The 17,836-nt window shown below is 41.3% G+C and overlaps 1 protein-coding gene across 1 annotated transcript in view; it reads right to left on the minus strand.

Annotated features, from left to right (window-relative positions):
• Positions 1 to 13,677: 13,677 nt before the first annotated feature.
• Positions 13,678 to 17,836, minus strand: part of PDSS2 (decaprenyl diphosphate synthase subunit 2) — a 221,700-nt gene continuing 217,541 nt past the window's right edge. The window contains exon 8 of the mRNA XM_045544118.1: positions 13,678 to 14,664. Coding sequence (XP_045400074.1) covers positions 14,506 to 14,664 — 159 coding nt within the window. The 3' untranslated portion in view covers positions 13,678 to 14,505. The remainder of the gene's footprint in view (positions 14,665 to 17,836) is intronic.

Raw genomic sequence — 17,836 nt, forward strand, 5'->3', positions numbered from 1 at the left:
AGCTTTCAGAAACAAAAGCTGGAGGGCTGTGTCAGCTTTCCACACCACTTCATTGCTTCACCAAGAAAATAAACCCAGATTGGGACATCTGCTTGAAGGCAGGGAAGGGAAAGGGGAAAATATCAGGGGAATAAAGGTATAGATTGGCATCTCAAAAATATTATCCTACCCCACATACTTACAGAACATATTTGATCTGAGGTTATTTCTAGAAGTTGCAGATTTTCTCTATGCTATGGATTCCAAGGAAGTACTAGGAAAATCTTTCAGGAAGGAAATACCAGTTCAGCCAATTGATCAAGTATTCCATTTTTCACAATAAAACATATGCGTCTAACACAGCATCTTCCTAATAATTTATTATATTATAAAATTCACTTTTACTAGGATAGTACCTTGTTTTCCTGATTCTGCCATGGGCAATCTCTGCATTCAATAATGAGGTTTTTGAAAAAATATGAAATAAATTGCCACACCAAAAGGAGTTTAGCACCTTGAAGGTTTATCCACTGAATTAACAGTAAATATATGATACTAGTTATTACTGAGCCATCATTGGTTTAGAGAGCTAAAGTTATTACTGAGTCATTACTGGTTTAAAGGACTAAAGCAATACAGCCCTGTGCTCTGGGAAGATGATAAATTTGGGAGCAGAAAGTTCAGACTCAAATTACCTTTGTTTCATCATTTTCTTTGGTGGTAGGCGAGAGATGCGGGTCTCAGTGTGATACTGATTTGAGTGGTCAGGAGTGGGGCAAGGATATTAGAAATACACTAGATGAAAATCCTTCAGATAAATGACCTTATTACCCTCCTGACCTATATAATCAGCCAGGAGCAAAGAGGAATAATTGCCCTTTGGAATCCAAGGATGGGTTTGAGGGAAAAAGGGCCAGAGGAATTCAATAATCCATATTTACCTGCTTCTTCCCTCTGGATATATTACATTAGAAATTGGAGACGTTTTGGATTCCTGTTCTCCAATAAAATGAAATTCATTTTTTTTTAAAGGAAAATAATAGGCTGGGTGAGGTGGTTCATGCCTGTACTCCCAGCACTTTGGGAAGCTGAGGTGAGAGGTTGTGGCCAGAAGTTCGAGACCAGCCTGAGCAACATAGTGAGACCCTGTCTTTACAAAAAAATTTTACAAAATATGTTAATAAATTAGCCGGGCATGGTTGCACTCACCTGTAGTTCTAGCTACTTGGGAGGCTGAGGTGGGAGGATCCCTTGAGCCCAGGAGTTCAAGGTTGTAGTGAGCTATGTGGTTGGGCCACTGCACTTCAGCCTGGGTGATGGAGCAAGACCATACTCAAAAAAAAAAAAAAAAAAAGGAATGCCATCAGCAGAAATAAGTAGTGTACGCAAGTGGAAACTCATAACACGTTTGGGGACAGAAATGGCACTCTCCAAGACTCAAACATTTGGTATTTCCCGAATTCTTTTTGTGGAGATACCAAAGTTTGCAAACAGCTTACATAATAAATATATTTTATATATAAGTTGATATCCAATGATTTAACAACATTTAATATTAAACAATTAAGACAAAAGGTACAGCTTCTATAGCCATGCATATTCTTCCCGAGATGCATGTTGTAATCCTAGCTTTCAATAAGCAAATGTACTTGTGGAAACTGCATTTATTAGGCCTTGACATTAGGTAAGTAAGTAAATTACTTCAAGTACCAAAGGGATCTTTGGTCTAGGCTGGAGTAAGTGAATGTGCTTTCCTAATGCCTGTGTTCTCAGAGAGTATGTGCAGTGACAGAATTTAGCTCACGTCAATTGTACAGTGAGGTGAGCAAGACCACTTAGTACCTAAAGTGCAGGTAGCAGGAGAAGATGAGACCTCTTTGGAAGGTGGCCTGGCTAGCTCTAATATGACAAAAGCTTTCAAAGTTAAGAAGTATTTACTGAGCACCTTTGATTGCAAAACTGTGGGGCAGCGGCTGTGGCAGGAAACTGTAGGCCCTATTTGGAAAACTATAAATAGCGCTTCTGGGCAAAAAACAGGAGCCCAGAAGTTAGGGGGAGGGCAGAAGTAACAGGTAAGGCCAGAGAGACAGGTGGTGAACAGATTGAGGCCTTCCTCCAGTCTGTGCCACAAATCACTCCAGACCTGGCAATCAGCTTGGTGCTTGAGTATTTCATCGAAGACAAATGTGACAACCGGCAGCCATGGGCAAGAAGACCTTGATCCCAAAACGCTAGCTTTCCTGCTCTCAGCAAGCATTGGCCTCTCAGACTCCCCATCTCAGACCCAGTTTTAGGGATCAAGCGGGAACTCAGAATCGGGAGGATGTGGACAGACACATAGAAACGTACCCAATAACTGACCACCATCCCTCTACAGTCTGGCACCTCCATGCAGCTGCCAAGAAGCTCATTCTTGTGTGTTCAGGGGAGCGCCTAACAATACTAGAGCAGGGCCACATGTCTGTTTGTGCAAGGAAGGAAAGATTGCCCCAACACACCAATAAATTTAACAGAGAAAAAAACCAAACAAAGAATTCTGAGCCTGCTGAGTAACAAGAGATAATCCACAAATGGCAACTGTTTATCTAAAATTTCGGCCAGGTGCAGTGGCTCACGCCTGTAATCCTAGCACTCTGAGAGGCCGAGGCGGGAGGATCCTTTGAGCTCAGGAGTTCGAGACCAGCCTGAGCAAGAGCGATACCCCCTCTCTACTAAAAATAGAAAGAAGTTAGCTGGACAACTAAAAATATATAGAAAAAATTAGCTGGGCATAGTGGCACACACCTGTAGTCCCAGCTACTTGGGAGGCTGAGGCAGAAGGATTGCTTGAGCCCAGGAGTTTGAGGTTGCTGTGAGCTAGGCTGATGCCACGGCACTCTAGCCCAGGCAACAGAGTGAGACTCTGTCTCAAATAAATAAATAAATAAATAATAAAATTTCATGGCATTGATACAATAGGGTTAATATTCTCTGGATGGAATTTTTCACCTTTGTATGTCTTCCCCCTTTTTTCCCCTGTGTGAATTTTAATTAGTCTCAGCCTGATAAAAACTTTTTATAGCCAAGCAAAACACTTGCAGTAATCAAAAGCTATAAAGTAAAAAAATACAGTGCTACAATGCTGTAAGCATTCAGGGAATCCCTGATAAACTCAGTAAAATCCCATGATAATGCACTCATCAAAAATATAATTTTAGATATAATGCAGAATTGGCCACTGGCTCCCATTCCCTGCCTAGCCCCTGTTTGACAACAGGGCAGGTATAGGGATTGGGGACGGAGGTTGTGAAGTGGAGGCCACAGCCATGAAGGTGGGGGAACTGCATGTGAACTTGTTTCAGAAAGAGAAGAGGTGAAGGGCGAGTCTCCATTCCTCACCATTCTCCCAGCTGAATCTCTAAATCTGGCCAACTAACTGAGACATTTCTGGAATCACTGATGCTATCCTGCTGCCTCTGGACTCAGAATTGTCCCCAGTAATATTTAAGTTGGGGCCAACCACCACCACCACATGGCATCAAATCATGGCTGAGTCTGGCATGAATATAGCCAGGGCAGCTGGACCCCAGAAGTCCTCTGCAGCTAGCGAGGCGGACCCACACTGGTTGTTTTGTTGCTAACCCTAGAAAAAGTTGTGGCCTTACATTTCACATGACTGAATTCTTTGGATCTCACAATTACAGTAGGGTTTTTACTGTATTGATTTATGATAACTAATAATGGAGACAAGTACTCTCTTAGTAGACTAATGACGAAGGAGGACTAAGTTAGACATTGTACTAATTATTTTATACACATTAGTTAATTTAATCCCTTCAACAACCTATGAGGTATAGGTATAGGCATAGGAATAATATGAAAGTGTCATTTTTAAAGGTCAAGAATGGTCAAACATTGACATTTTCATATAGTTCAACGTAATAGTTATTATTAAACTATTCTTTAGGTTATAGAGTTCTATATATATACACTTCATAGCTTGAGCTTATTAATTGTATTATGAACATTTTCAGTATATATATTTTATAAATGCTTGATTTATCAATTTCTGAAAGGTGTGTGTTAAAATCTTTTAACTTGATTCATCTATTTCTCCCTGCAATTTTTTCAGTTGTTCCCTTTGTATATATTGAGGCTGTGTTATTAGATACATACATGTTTTTGATGGTTATAGCTTCTTGCTCTATCGTTCATTTTATCAGCATATAACATCCTTCTTTGTCCCTTACACAGTGGTCCACAACCTTTTTGGCACCAGGGACTGGTTTCATGGCAATTTTTCCAGGGAGGCAGGGGAGGTGGGGGCATTGTGGGGCTGGGGTAGGCGGAGCTCAGGCAGTGGTGCCCGCCCGGTTCCTGGACCCTGCAGGAACAGGTATCCGAGGTGGTCTGGGGGTTGGGGACCGAAGTGATATTTTTTGCCTTATATTCTATATTGCCCAATACTAAGATTCTTCCTCCTCTTTCTTTTGGTTCATATTTCTCTATCACTCTTTTTCATCTTTTATTTTCAATTTTTCTTTGTCTTTTTGATTTTGGTTTCTCTTTTAGACAGTCCTTTATTAATAGATCTGTTTGATCCGAGTCTGTTTTTTAGCTGAATTTAATTAATTTATATTTACTACATTCATGTACTAAGTACTTGTTTCTGCCATTCTAGTCTATACTTTTTGTTTATTCCATGTCTTAGTCTTTATTCTGTAACAGAATAACTGAGGCTGGGTAATTTATAAAGAAAAGAGCTTTGGGCTGGGTGCGGTGGCTCACGCCTGTAATCCCAGCACTCTGGGAGGCCGAGGCGGGTGGATCGCTCAAAGTCAGGAGTTCGAGACCAGCCTGAGCGAGACCCTGTCTCTACTGAATATAGAAATAAATTATCTGGACAACTAAAAATATATATAGAAAAAATTAGCTGGGCATGGTGGCGCATGCCTGTAGTCCCAGCTACTCGGGAGGCTGAGGCAGGAGGATCACTTGAGCCCAGGAGTTTGAGGTTGCTGTGAGCTAGGCTGACGCCACGGCACTCACTCTAGCCAGGGCAACAAAGCGACACTCTGTCTCAAAAAAAAGAAAAGAAAAGAAAAGAAAAGAGCTTTGGTCAGGATTCCAGTAGCTGGAGGGTTCAAGACTGGGCAGCTGCATCTGGTGAGGGTCTCAGGGTGCTTCCACTCATGGTAGGAAGCAGAAGGAGAATGGGAGTGTGCAAACTGATCACACGGCAAGAGATGAAGCAAGGGAGAGAAACCAAGGAAGCCAGACTCTTTTGAACAACTTGCTCTCTTGGGGGCTAATCCATTCCTGCAAAAGGGAGAACTCACCAATCCCCCCCCACCATGAGAAAGCATTAATCTATTCATGAGAGATCCGCCCCCATGCCCCAAATGCCTTCCACTAAGCCCCACCTCCCAATACTGCCACATTGGAGATCAAATTTCAACATGAGTTTTGGTGGGACAAACCACATCCAAGTCATGACACTATACATTTTATGCTTCTTTTTGTCTTCCTTCTTTGCATTGGATAGATTTTTCCCCCCACTCCGGGTTTAAATGTTAAGCATTCCAGTCTGCCTGTCTTACTTCAAAGTTCATGTCTGTCTGCTGCATGCACTACACCAAGAATTAGATGTTAATGGAACCCTAGAAGTTTATCATCTACCCCAGTGAATCTAAAACTGGAGTGTGTGTGTGAGAATTACCTGGAAGCTTCTGAAAAAATGTAAATTCCTGGACCTCACCTTCAGAGATTCTGGTTCAGTAGGTCTGGCTAAAACCCTTACTCTAATGCAAGCCCTTGGTTTTGATACAGGTGGTTCACAGACCACATTGGGCAAATACTGTTTTCATTCAAGCTCATAACTTTCCAGATGGTAAGCTTTACATTTGCTGGTGGCCCTTTATATACTGCTTTTTAAATATATACCTCTGAGTGGGCTCTAGCCATCCCTTTTCTAGACCCTTTCTCACTTTATATTGTTCTGTATGTTAAAAGAAGTCTCCAGTCTTGTTTCATCGTTATAAAAACATACTGCCTTTAACAATATTTATTGAATGACAACCTCTGTGACAGGTGCAGCAGTGATAGGTGGTTTTAGGTGCTTAGCAGGTACTTTACTGGTAAGCGTGACTGTCTCCATTTCTATAAGAAAGCAAGAAGTAACTTGGGGAATTTGCCTCATTTCACATTTGATGGAGAAGCAAGGATTTGAACCCAGATCTGTCTATTCCATTTGTTATTAAATATATCCCACTGCCTTCAAAGAGAACCTGATCCCAAGAAGCCCACAATGTAATGGGGAAAGATACAAATAATCTCATTCTACGGTTCACCTTCGTATCCCAAGACTGTGCTTTGCACACAATAACACTTAATAAATGTCAGTGAAAGGAAGGCATGAACTTACCCTGGTTTCTCACTTCTTTCTCTGCTGAGGGTTTCCAAGTCAGGGGAATTACAGTCTGGTTCGACAAAGCAGCAGCAAAGGGGACTGTTTGGGGAAACACAACTTTGCAGACAAATAGAAAGAAGAGCCTATGGCACACAGTGATTTTCTTTCTCTGAACAGCTAGTGTAACAGTCATCAGTCATTTTGTGAAAATGTCCATTATAAGCTAGGGCTACTTTCATTTTATGCTTTTCCTTTTTCCAATTTATTCAATAAAAGTCGTTAAGGAATACAATAATATAATTTTAGTACTATTTTCTCCTTCCTGTACTCAGTCTTATAATGCTGATGTTAAACATAATAGAGCAAGGAACTACATGTAACTGTAGAAATTATTGCTGAGAGTTAGCTTATGAAACACACACCTTTTACTGCCTTTCGTTGGCATTGTTAACTAGGTTATAAATAGTACAGTTGACATACTGCAAACGGAAAGAGCTTTTTGATGGGCACATGCTATGAATGGAAGAAGTGTTCAAACACAATGTTTAAGTTGGAAAGCTTTCATTACAGCCAGCGAAAGGAGAAAATGGTTTATTTCCTAATCATAGCCTTGCTTAAGAATCCAATCATATAGAAAGACTTATGGTAAAGCTTTCTAAAAACAGATATTTATGATACTATTTGAGTAAACAAGTACATCCAGTCTATAAACATATTTTGATAGTGTTGATGGGCACTTTTAAGAAAATTGAGCTGTTCTCCTATTGTGCAGATGTGGAGAGGCAAAGGAAGTCATAAGACTAAGATATAACATTGGAAAGTACAGTTTATATTTATACCAATTTCAAAAGCTAAAGCTTATGTTATGTCATTTTGCTGAAATCATCTACTAGAATTTGAAATTTTAAGAACTATTTTTGAAGAACTTTAATTATTGAGACAGAACAAAAAAGATACATTTATTTTTGCAGGTATTTTATACTGCCAGAGGGCAATAAATGTTATTAATACTATGCAGGTTCTTTCAGTCATTACAAGGTGTAGGTATGAAAATTAGTGATGACTTTTGTAAATGACAGATATAAAATTTGCAGACATCGTTATATTTTTATAGGATGCAATAATTTGGGTTTTAAGCTTTTTTTGTTTGTTTTGTTTTTCATGGCTGTGAAGCAACTATGACACAGATTTAATGCTACTCAAATTGATGACAGTAGAGGTGAGGGGACTAGGGACAAAGTTTTCTTCCTACACATTTGTTTTTAGGCATCTATATTTGCCTGAGTGTCTTGATACCATGGTGATAGCTTAGCAACAGCTAGATACAAATTAAGGTAATCTGTCAAGCCAGCCTCTTATCAAAACTCAGTAGGTAGGACATTGGAAAGAGAAAATATAGATGTTTAATAGCATGAGAAAAAAGAAACTTGCTCTCTCTACTACCTGCTCTTGTCCATCTCTTCACTGCATATTCATATATATACACACATACACACACACACACAAAGAGATGAAAATCTTAAAAAATTTCCTAACCAACCTCAGTGTTATAAATGATTAGATAAAACAAAATTCAAACCTTTCCTTTATTTTTATTTTTATTTTTTTTGAGACAGGGTCTTGGTCTGTCGCCCAGGCTAGAGTGCAGTGGTGTCATCATAGCTCACTACAACCTCAAACTCCTGGGCCAAAGTGATCCTCCTACCTAAACCTCCTGAATAGCTGGGACTACAGGTGCCATGCCACTATGCCCTGCTAATTTTTCTATTTTTTGTAGAGAAGGGGTCTTGCTCTTGCTCAGGCTTAAACCTTTCTTAAATACAGAAAAAAACAACACATTTTAACCTTTCTTGAATAAGAACTAATGATCACAAAGGTACATGAAAAATGTTTTGCAAAGACATTTCAAAGGGATTTTTCCGTACCAATGGACATTCAATTTTTGTTGATGGCTATTAGGAGGACGGGGTTACATAAAATCTTTGGACCAGCAGATTTGGATGAAATGATGGATTCTGCCATTTTAAAAGTCAACCTACCATATAATGCCTTTCACTATCTTTACGGTAATTTATATGCAAAGCAGAGAAAGTAAAATAACCTAAAAGGGAGAATATAACATTTGGAAAGTAAATAAAATCACCTTAATTTTCAGGGCTATTGATTTTATTTCAAATAGTTATCTAACAAATGGTACAATACAGGTTAAAGCAAATAGCCATTAGCTAGCTGAACAGAGATGGCAAATAGACTTTGACTTATATGCTGGTTCTGAGACATTAAACAGTGGGTGCTTGGAGTGCTGTGTTGAGAAGGATTCTGAGGTTTGGTAAGAAAAGGGATGTGAATGAGGAGCAAATGTCCACTAGGACTGGGAGGGAGACTAGAGGCTTTAACTTTGTGAAAAACAGATATGTCTCTACATGATGCACATATTCCTTTTGTGGCTTCCCACAGCACCTGGCAGGCTGCTGAGCACCCTCAGGAGTGTCTAGACCCCATTTAGTAAAGCCCCCATCTAGAGATTAACAGAAATTAAAATGTTTAACTTTGTGCATGATAATGTAAGACTGAGAGAAGTTAAGTAACTTGCTTGTCAGTGGCACAGCTGGGCTTTGAAGCTAGCAAAGCCCAATTTCTTAACAAAGACTGTCTATATTCTTCCAAAGACCAAGTACCAGGGTTCCTTGGGATTCAGGTTTAGTACTAACCTGATCTGAAAAAAGACTTTGGGGCCACAGAAGACCATGCAGTAACTAGTAAGTTGGCAATTTCAGTATTGTTAAAAAAAAAAAAAAAAAAGCATGGTTTCTGTTTGGGGTGATAGAAAATTTTGGAAAATGGTGAAGGTTGTACAACATTGTGAATGTAGTTAATGTCACTGAATTGTACACTTAAAATGACTAAATTGGCATAATTTATGTTATAATATTTTACCACAATAAAAATTAGTAAAAGAAAAAGAAAATCATGATGGGTCATGGAAGATTAGAAGATTAATATTATCAAGATGACAATTACCAAAATTTGATCTATATATTCAATGTAATTCCTATCCAAATCCCAGCACACTTTTGTGGGTAGAAGTTTACAAGCTGATCCTAAGAATTTTTAGGGAAATACAAAGAACCCAGAGTAGCCAAAACTACTTTAAAAAGAGGAACTACAAGTATAAAGGGGGAAATGTGAATAAGATTGACAAGTTGTTGGTGAAATGAAACTGTAAAGGGTACAAGGCAGCTCTCTGTGCCCGCCCGCCCTCCCTCCCTCCCTCCCTTCCTTCCTTCCTTCCTTCCTTCCTTCCTTCCAGAAACAGGGTCTTGCTCTGTCAGCCAGGCTGGAGTGCAGTGGCCTGATCATAGCTCACTGTAACCTCAAACTCCTGGGCTGAAGGGATCCTCCCACCTCAGCCTCCCCAGTAGCTAGGACTACAGGTGTGTGCCACCACACCCAGATAATTTTTAAATTTTCTGTAGAGAGGGAGTCTCGCTATGCTGCCCAGGCTGGTCTCACTTGGCCTCAACTGATCCTCCTGCCTCAGCCTCCCAAAGTGCTGGGATTATAGGTGTGAGCCACTGTGCTTGGCCTTTCTATATTACTTCTTAATACTGCATATGAATCTACAATTATCTTAAAATAAAAAGTTTAATAAAAAGAAAATAATTAAGTTAGAGGACTTGCACTTCCCAACTTCAAAACTTAATATAGAGCTATGGTAATCAAAACTGGGGCACTGGCATAAAGACAGACATAGATATCAGTGGAACAGAACTGAGCATATAGAAGCAAACCCTTATATTTATTGCCACTTGGTTTTCCACAAACTTACCAAGGCAACTCAAAGGGGGAAAGAATAGTTTTTTCAACAAATAGTTCTGGGATAATTGCTTATTCACATACAAAGGTAATTTAGTCCAGTGGTTTTCAATCGGGGGAATTTTAACCCTCCAGGGAACATTTGGCAATGTCTGGAGATAAATTTTGTTGTCGTGATGAGAGGTAGGGATGCTACTGGTCTCTAGTGGGTAGAGGCCAGGGATGATGCCAAACATCCTGCAGTGCACAGGGCAGACCCCCACAATGAAGAATGAGCCAGCCCAACAACATGTCAATAGCACCAAGGCTGAGGCAAGAGGATTGCCTGAGCCCAGGAGTTTGAGGCTGCAGTGAGCTAGGATTGTGCCACTGCACTCCAGCCTGGGTGACAGAGCAAGATCCAGTCTCTATAAATAAATGAAAGGACGAAAGGAAGAAAGAAAGAAAAAGAAAGAGACAGAAAAGAAGGAAGAAAGGAAAGAAAATCATGGTTCAGGTCGGGCACAGTGGCTCATGCCTGTAATCCTAGCACTCTGGGAGGCTGAGGCAGAAGGATTGCTTGAGGTCAGGAGTTCAATACCAGCCTGAGCAAAAGGGAGACCCCTATCTCTACTACACATAGAAAAAATTAGCTGGGTGTAGTGGTACACACCTGTAGTCCGAACTACTTGGGAGGCTGAGGCAGGAGGATCCCTTGAGCCCAGGAGTTTGAGGTTGCTGTGAGCTAGGCTGATACTATGGCACTCTAGCCCGGGCAACAGAGTGAGACTCTGTTTCAAAAATAAATAAATAAATAAAAATAAAAAAAGAAAATTATGGTTCAGAACTGCATAAATAGGCAGCAATTAGGAAGCTCGTTATGACAAATAGGTCATGTTCTACATAAACAAGTGGGTTTAAGTAGGAACATTCCTCCATCAGTAAAAGCCTTAAACCTAACATTTCAGAGCTCTGAGGACAGGCGGGGTGAGCTAAAGGGAGCCGTGGATTCCACTATCACTTCTGGCCTCTCTCTCTTGTTAAGTCACCTTTGGAAGTCTGTAATCTTCCTAATGGAAAGGCAGGACCCATTCTGAAAAAATAAAACAGTAAATCTGAGAAGGGGATCAGGATTGAAGGTAGCAAGAGAAAAAGGTAAATGATTATCTTGTGTTTTTAAAAGAGCAAAAACTTTACTATTAATGTTACAGCAAGTGTTACAGCGAGTGGTCCCGAGGACAAACCGAGCGGCACACGGAGAGTCAGACAATCAAGGTTTATTCGCCGGCGGGCTCAGAAGGGTCTCACCACCAAATTCTGAGCCCTGTTTACCCAGTTTTTCCCATTTTTATTAAGTTGGGGTGATCCAAGGGGAGGGGTCTCAGGTGACTAATGCCCGCTAGGTAATAGGTTAGGTTAGTGTCTTGCACCAGGTAATTAGGTTTAGTGTTATGCTGATGTGTTAGATGTTAGGTTAGTAATATGCTAATGTGCCAGGTGTTAGGTTAGTGATATGCTGATGCGGGTCTTCCGTGAGGGGTGGGGGTCTCAGGTGGCTGCTGTGGTAAGTAATAGATGGGGGTTTTCCTTATCATTAATAAAACATGATTAACAATAATGGGAACTATTAATAATGGAACATGTCCTCAATTTCAAATCTTCATCATTTTTGAAAAAAGTGACAATGTCAAATATGGTCAGGTGTGGTGGCTCACGCCTATAATCCTAGCACTCTGGGAGGCCAAGGCGGGTGGATCATTTGAGCTCAGGAGTTCAAGACCAGCCTGAGCAAGAGAGAGACCCCGTCTCTACTAAAAAATAGAAAGAAATTTGCTGGACTACTAAAAGATATATATATATATATGTATATATATATATATATACACATATATATATACATATATATATATGTATATGTATATATATAAAATTAGCTGGGCATGGTGGCGCATGCCTATAGTCCCAGCTACTCAGGAGGCTGAGGCAGGAGGACTGCTTGAGTCCAGGAGTTTGAGGTTGCTGTGAGCTAGGCTGATGCCACGCACTCTAGCCCGGGCAACAGAATGAGACTCTGTCTCAAAAAAAAAAAGAAAAGAAAAAAGAAATATCTTGGTACCCCAAATTTCTCCTTAGAGACTGTCTGAAATTATAAGACGCTAATATGCGCGAATAAATAAATATCCCTGAAGAAGGGGCAGGGAGAAAGGCTGTCAGTATTCCACACTTTCGAGTGAACTGGCCAGCCTGTTAGGTTTGACACGAGCTTGCCGAGGTGCTGAGGAAGCGAGAGCTCTGCTAAGTATGACCTGAGGAGAGAGGCCAGGCAGAACTCTGTCCTCAGTAGGGAGGGTGGGGCTGCTGCTCCCAGGGATGCAGTAGCCAGGGGGTCAGGACATGCAATGAGGGACGCGAAAGAAGCTGGGAAGATGAAAGGGAGGTAAGAAAGGTCCCAAAGACAGCAGAAAGGTGGGTGTTAAACAGGAGAGTCCAGGGCTGCATGTCATACAAAGGAGAGCTAGAATGCTTTCGGTCACCTGTGAGGCAGCCTGGCAGGAAGCTTGCCCATTAAGTTCTCCGCATTTCCTCAGAGCCTCTCCTCCCTGAATCTCACACAGCATCTTTGCTAGTTAGACAGCCAGGAATTGCAAACTTTTAGAAAATAAAACAAATCTGGCAGGGATTTCATACATTATGTTGTTTAATCTCACTTAACAGATAAGAAAATTGAGGCTCAGAGGGAAGTGACTCGTACAAGGTCACACAGCAAACCAGATGCTGAACCAGAATTAGAGGAACCTGCCTTGCGCCCTGCAGTCCCCAGCCATCTGCTCAATGAAACCTACGCCTTATCCAAAGAACACCCAGGAACACAAAGCATGACTCCTCCTTTGGGGAAGTTAATGATTAAAACCTAGTCTGATATAAAGCATCTTAACCATAGTTACTAATTAAACCAATTTCAGTGAGAAAAGACATTTCAAACAGAAGACTGAAGTGTTCTCTGAAGCTAACCCTATAGGCCTTAAATTGTAGTGGCATAGACTGTACAATTACAATATTTCAAGTACACTTAAAATATTTCCTAATACTCTCATCTCTGTAGCTTCACATTTTCTCTTCACTGCATGCCACATGTTGGGCTCTGATAAAATGGTTTGATAACTTTTGGGGGGAGGGATTTAACTGAAATAACTTCACTTAGTGTTTGAGTGAACTGGGTAATAAAATCTGTTTGCTGTGTTCGCTGTCTCCAGATAGGGCTGTAATTACACCACATAAGGAAGAAAGGTAGCTGAGTTTCAATCTAGATCATTTATGTAAACTCAGCCTTCTTGTCAACGGTGTTCTCATATTGCATGTGTGCAAACCACAGAAATCATCTCCGATGAACCACACAGAGACAGTGTCCGATTGCAGGCCTGCGAGATTGCTTATATTCTCTCTGTAATTGGATGTCTGTGGTTCAACACCAAAATCTGACATTCTAAGGTTAAAAGAAAACTCTCACCAATGAATTCCCCAACACAACAATTATATTTCCAAAATGTGTAAAAATTAAAGGTATTCCCTAAAGTATTATAAACGAATACATTTCACTTGAAAAAAGTTCCTTTTTCACTAAAAAAATAAAATGTGTTTGAAAAAGAATGTGTTCTTTAAGAAGGAAAAACAGACAATTCCTAATATAACCAATTTAACATTTGACAACATTTTAATCTCCTACTTCAAATATTTGGCAACTTTTTAGCAATTTCGCTAAAAAACATCTTACAAAAACCATGAAGCACAAAGTACATTTATGTTGTGTCTATAAATACAGAGACATAATTGCAAGATGATAAAGCATATTTTTCTTAATTAATTGAACTACTCTCCCTTATGACAAATTGGTCACTAGTTCTTTGACATGACAGTCCTGGCTGGCTGGTATTGAGTGTTTCTCTTGACACCTGCAGCTTCCAGCTTGCTCTGTCCTCGCTAGAAGGAAAACCACAGGCCACCGCCCTGGCGCCATCCCTGGCTCGGTCCAATCAATAAGGACTTATTTCCTGTCCATTTGCTGAGGTCACAGGAGCGAATCTCATTAATTATTTCTGCTACTGCAGCCTCAAGTGTGCTTCTGGCGTGACAAGTGAAAACTGCTTGACCTTTTTTTCTTCTAATTTTGTTTGCAGCAGTTCCAAAAAGAAGGCAGTATTCATTTAGCAATGTGATAAAAGGAGGAAAAATGTATGTTTTTAAAGTCATTAACACATTTAGATATTTCATCATGAAAGCTCTCTCGATCACCTCACTCCCTAGGTTTTTCAGCTAACTAACAATAGTGTCTTTTTAATTTGGTGTCATGAAAATCTGGTCACAGCAAACACAATGTTTTCTAAAGCAGATCTGGCCTCCGAGGGAGGAAAGCTCTCCAGGGCCGCCAGGGCCTTGTTTCCATGGTAACGACACAGGTCAATAGCTGAAGTCACACCTTTGCCAGCTTTGATTGTTTCTTGCAACTGTTAAAAAACAAATGCACAAAAAGAGTCAGTTTTTAAGGTATGCAGTAAGCACCACACTTGAATTGGGGGAGGGAGGTGCAACACAAAGAAGAGGAGAAACAGTACAGATTCAGTATTTCTGCTACGTTATTTTGAGGAAAAGACGACATCGTTCCCCAATGTTCTCCAGGCACTAACATTCCCTAAGGCTGCTTGGTGTCTGTGCTCCAGTGTAGCACAATCGGCCCCATCAGCCTAATTACACCTCCTCCCTACTCCCACCCCTTGATATCCTGAAATGTGCCGTGCTGGGGTGGCCATAACGAAGGCGAGGGCATCCACATCTCCGGCATTTTGAATTCCGCAGCCTGATATCCTTACGTGAGGAAGCCTCACTAACATCCTGGACAATAACTTTTTTTTTTAAACACCATATGTTGACACAATAGTCCATATGAAAATTCAAGAAAGACACACAGTATTAGATCTGAATGCTAGATTTGTAAAACTAAAAGATCTTATTTGGGAAGAATGACCTAAAACTCCTTTGTAAAGAATAAAGGAAACCCTTGCTGACAAACGAAGCAGACTTTCAATCCTCCTCTTCAGTGATGAAAAAGGACCAATAAAGTGGTTACACTTTAGAGCTGAAGAAGACTTACAATAAGTTGGTCTGCCCATTTTCCCTTGCCCCAGGGCCATCTCCTCTTTCTCAGCGAAGGCCTCCAATGTCTGCCTAATTCCCTAAGTCAGAAACCTGGGAGGCCTCTTCACTCCCCACATGCAGTCAGGCAACAGGGCAGTCCCGGGGCTGCTCACCCACGGATGAACTTTCTGGCTCCCAGAGGTTGGGTGGGGCCAGGCAACAAATTCTAGCCCACGAGTTAGGCAGGTGAATGATGCACGTCACTTCCCGGCTGCAGCACCTAACTGTCCATGTGAGTCCCTCCAGGGCACTCCCTCTGGCGAGTCAACCAGCCACACTGGAGGTGCTCCCCAGCCCAGGTCCTGAGTGACCGCAGTGAGCACCACAAGGTCTCTCCTGCCTGCCACAGACATGTCGTGTGGGCAAGAAACCCAACTTTGTTGTTTTAAGCCACCAAGATTGTGAGATTATTTATCTGTAGCCATTTTGACAGATCAGTCAGTAAATCCTTTCAGAGCTCTCACACTTACCCTCTACTCTTCATTCCCATTGCCACTACATTAGTTCAGGCCATCACCATTCCTCGCCTGGGTTATTTTTTGCAATCACTTCCTAAAGGGTCTTCCCATCACCAGTTCTGCACCCCTGGATTCCACCTGCCACGCTGCCAAGGAGAGCTTTATAAAATGCAAATATGATCTTGCTCAAAACCCTTCATTGCCTTCTCAATAGCCTTAAAAGTCCAAGCTCTTTCAGAAGGCATTGACGTCCCTCCCAGTCTAGCTCTTGCCCCGCCTCATTGCCCCCCTTTCCCCCTTTAATCATGTATTTAAGGGAACGAGTTGCAGTTCTCAGAGGCAACCTACCATCTCCCCTGGGGCTATCCTCCCACAGCCCAAGCTCCCCAAATTCCACCTAGGTGGGATGCACTCAGCAAGGATGATGGCCCAAAGGCGCTAGATGCTCCTCTTCCTCTGGGCACCGGAGTACCCTGTGCACACCTGGAGGACAGCATTATTATACAGTCTTGTACTTTACTTCTCCATTCACTTGCCTATCTCCTCATGGGACTTCAAGTTACTTACTGCATAATGCACCAAACACGAATGAATAAAAGAAATAAGCTGGCTTATTACTCTAATTATACAGTCAAGGGAACAGACGTCTAGAGAAATTCGGTGACTCAAGATCATAGATGGAAAGTGGCAAAGCTGAGATCGGAAGCCAGGTTTTCTAATGCCCTGCAGGCGCCAACATAGAAGTCTAGAATAGGAAGAGAATGTTGGTCTGTCTAATTTAGATTTGGAAAGATTAAAGATAATGAAAATAGGGAAGCATTCTTTCCTTCTTTCTCTCTCTTCGTTTGTTTCTTTCTTTCTCCTTAAGACTGCTCCAAGTTCAGCTAGCTTTCAGGATATTGTGTATCAAGCCAAGAAGGCCTTACAGAGTAAGTAGAACTTGAGGCATGTCTTGTAAATGTGGATAAATATACCCCAGGGTAGCAAGGGAATCGTATGGAAAGAGAACAGCTTGAGCAAAGGCACGAGGGAGGCCAAAAAGTGTAGACTGTCCAAGGAATGAAGACAGCTTGCAGGGGTAGGTGACAGGGGACCAAAGCAAGTCTCTGAAAAGCAGGCTAAGAAATTTATACTTTTTTAATTTATTATAAAGTATTTAGAAAGTACAGAAAAGATGAACAACTATGGCCCTGGGCTAAATCTGGCCCCCTGTTTTTGTTTATAAAGTTTTGTTGGTGCTGGGCACAGCGGTGAGTGCCCATAGTCCCAGTCACTCGGGAGACTGAGGTAGGAAAGATTGAGAGTTTGAGCCCAGCCTGGGCAACACAGTGAGACCCTGTGTCCAACAACTACAAAAAAGGTTTGTTGGAACATAATCATGGCCATTCATTTGAGTATTGTCTATGGCTGCTTCTGTGCTACAAAGGCAGAGCTGCAGAGTTGAGAAGTTGTCAGAGAGGCTGTATGGCCTGCAATAAAAAATATTTGCACTTTGGCCTTTAGAGAAAAAGTCTGCTGACTCCTGGACTCATACAATGAATGACCATATATTCTCCATTTAGAGTCAACAATTGGTAGTATTTTGTCATTTTTTGTTCCATCTATCTATATGTACGTGTGTGTGTGTGTGTGTGTGTGTGTGTGTGTTTTCTGAACCATTTGAAAGTAAGCTGCAGGCAGTGTTATGCTGGTAAATTAGTTCTCCTGGGGGTAAAAAAAAAAAAAAAAGGGCAGATTTCTGTGGTATAAATACACCCATCACGGCTGATTTCAAGCTGCCAAGGGTGGTGCAATCACAACATTGTTAAATATTCACCAATAGGCTCTGGCTGGGTGCAGTAGCTCACACCTGTAGTCCCAGCACTTTTAGAGGCCAAGGTGGGAGGATCGCTTGATAGGAGTTCAAGACCAGCCGGAGCAACATAGTGAGACCCCATCTCTACAAAAAATAGAAGAATTAGCCAGGTGTGGTGGCACAAACCTGTAGTCCCAGCTACTCGGCAGGCTGAAGCAGGAGGATCACTTA

This window comes from Lemur catta, chromosome 2, assembly GCF_020740605.2.
Source record: "Lemur catta isolate mLemCat1 chromosome 2, mLemCat1.pri, whole genome shotgun sequence".
NCBI lineage: Eukaryota > Metazoa > Chordata > Mammalia > Primates > Lemuridae > Lemur > Lemur catta.